This window comes from Fukomys damarensis, unplaced genomic scaffold (genome assembly GCF_012274545.1).
Source record: "Fukomys damarensis isolate Sample0158 unplaced genomic scaffold, DMR_v1.0_HiC HiC_scaffold_32, whole genome shotgun sequence".
Lineage (NCBI taxonomy): Eukaryota > Metazoa > Chordata > Mammalia > Rodentia > Bathyergidae > Fukomys > Fukomys damarensis.
The window spans coordinates 31481231-31483215 of record NW_022900944.1 but is presented as its reverse complement, the minus strand read 5'-3'; the positions used below and the strand labels follow the sequence as shown (position 1 = coordinate 31483215).

The window sequence follows — 1985 nt, the reverse complement described above, 5'->3', positions numbered from 1 at the left end:
TTGGTGTGCTATTTGCTATCTCTGGCGAGGTGGGTGGACTACATGGCGAGGCTCTGCTCATTTCCCCAACAGTTGTAATCTGAAGGGACGGCAGGCTGACCACCCACCCACCCTTCCTGCCCAGTATCCAGAACTGCTGTCCAACCCTCAGAGAGTGTACTGGATCACATACGGACAGACCCTGCTCATCCACGGGGATGGCCAAATGTTCCGACATATTCTCAACTTCCTGAGACTTGGAAAACTGTTCTTACCATCTGAATTTAAGTAAGCAAAGCAAGGAAGTCATATGATGAAAGCAGTGAGGCTGATCTCTTCTGCAACAGAGGAAATTCCATTTTGCATCCTTCAGGGAGGAGTTTCCATTATTTCCATGGGCACTGTTGTTCAATGCAGCTTCTCTGGGAGCTTATGCATCCCCACACACTCCCACCACAACTGCCCAGTCTGATGCCCCCTTATCATTTGCAGGGAATGGCCTCTTTTCTGCCAGGAGGTGGAGGAATACCACATTCCATCTCTCTCAGAAGCCCTTGAACAATGTGAGGCATACAAGTAAGAAAACTTTACTTGGGACTTCGTGTTTAAGAGTTTGAACTTTTGTATTTCTCTTGGAAATGATAAGTCTCACCTGCTAATGGGACCTGTCCTCCTTGGAACTGAGGGCGTTAAATAGGTTCAGGACTGATCAATGACCTAGCAAAACCATTAAAACCCTCCCCCTTTCCTCCACTGTCATTAACTCCCTACCAAAGGGCATATCTAAACAACTCACTGATGAGCTGAAACAAGCTTCCACTCACTAACCAGCTCTTCTTGCTCTCTGCAGAGCATGGACCCAAGAGAAAGAATCTGAAAATGAAGAAGCTTTTCCCATCAGGAAGCTGCATGTTGTGACAGAAGGGCCAGATTCATTGGTGGAATTCAGTGGAGAAACTAAGGAAGTAAGCCTCAGCCTTCATTAGTTGATACTGTCTTCCAAGAATACCACTAGGGGTAGGGGGTTGAGGGTGTGGTGAAGTGAAAGAGCAGGGCCTACACAGGTTCCTACTACATGATCTTGTTTCTGAACCCTGGGGGCACAGGGATGTATGTGCTGGCCATTGTGGCCTGGATGCTGACAATCTCTCCTTCAGAATGTGAGCAGCCCTTAGACTAGCCCCACACCAACCCAGACTGAGAAAAGCTAAAATTTATGACTCTTGTCAGGTATATGATTGTTCTAGGTAGAGTTTTGGAGGCCCAGCTTAGTAGGTCTTGGGTGAGGCTTTGGTGACAATGCACATGCCCAGGTCTACCATGTCCTTCCCTTGTCAGACTATAGCCTGCATGCCTGTGGACTTCCAAGACTGTGACAAGAATCCATGGAACAAGACCAAGGGGAACCTGGCTAGATCTAGCCAATTAGAAGAGGCTGAACAGTATACCCAGACCATCCAGGTCTCCCTATGCCAAAATGCCAAGAGCGCAGACAATTCCGGCACACACTCACAGTGCTCTGGCTTGTGTGCCAACCCCAGACACTGGGAGGGCCACTCTGAGAGTCCTCCCAAAAAGAAGTGCACTACAATCAACCTTACACAGAAACCTGAAACCAAAGACCCTCCTGTCACCCCCATGCAAAAACTCATTTCCTTGGTAAGGGAATGGGACATGGTCAATTGCAAACAGTGGGAATTCCAAACACTGACAGCCCCCCAGAACAGCTCCTTGGAGGAGGCTGCCCCACATCTCCCCTCAGGAAATGAGGCTGCTTCTGAGCCCAGCACCTCAGCTACCTGGAAAAGCCATTCCACAGGCTCAGAGAAGTGTCCAGGTTCACAAGCAGGGGCTAGAACAGCAGCACAAGACAAGGGGCCAGAGCCAACATTTAAGTCTTATTTCCCCACAAAAAGAGCTGTGGCCCTGAAGGACTGGGGCAAGCAGAGGCCAAAGGAGAGAGGTGAGTCCTGTCTCATTCTTTTTTTTTTTTTTTTTTTTTTTTT

The 1985-nt window shown here is 48.5% G+C and overlaps 1 protein-coding gene across 1 annotated transcript in view; it reads left to right on the top strand.

Moving 5' to 3' along the window:
* The window catches only part of Kctd19 (potassium channel tetramerization domain containing 19), a 38424-nt gene that overhangs the window by 32375 nt on the left and 4064 nt on the right, over positions 1-1985 (top strand). The window contains exons 9-12 of the mRNA XM_010612221.2: positions 125-267; positions 472-555; positions 830-944; positions 1318-1942. Of these exons, the coding sequence (XP_010610523.1) occupies positions 125-267; positions 472-555; positions 830-944; positions 1318-1942 (967 nt within the window). The remainder of the gene's footprint in view (positions 1-124; positions 268-471; positions 556-829; positions 945-1317; positions 1943-1985) is intronic.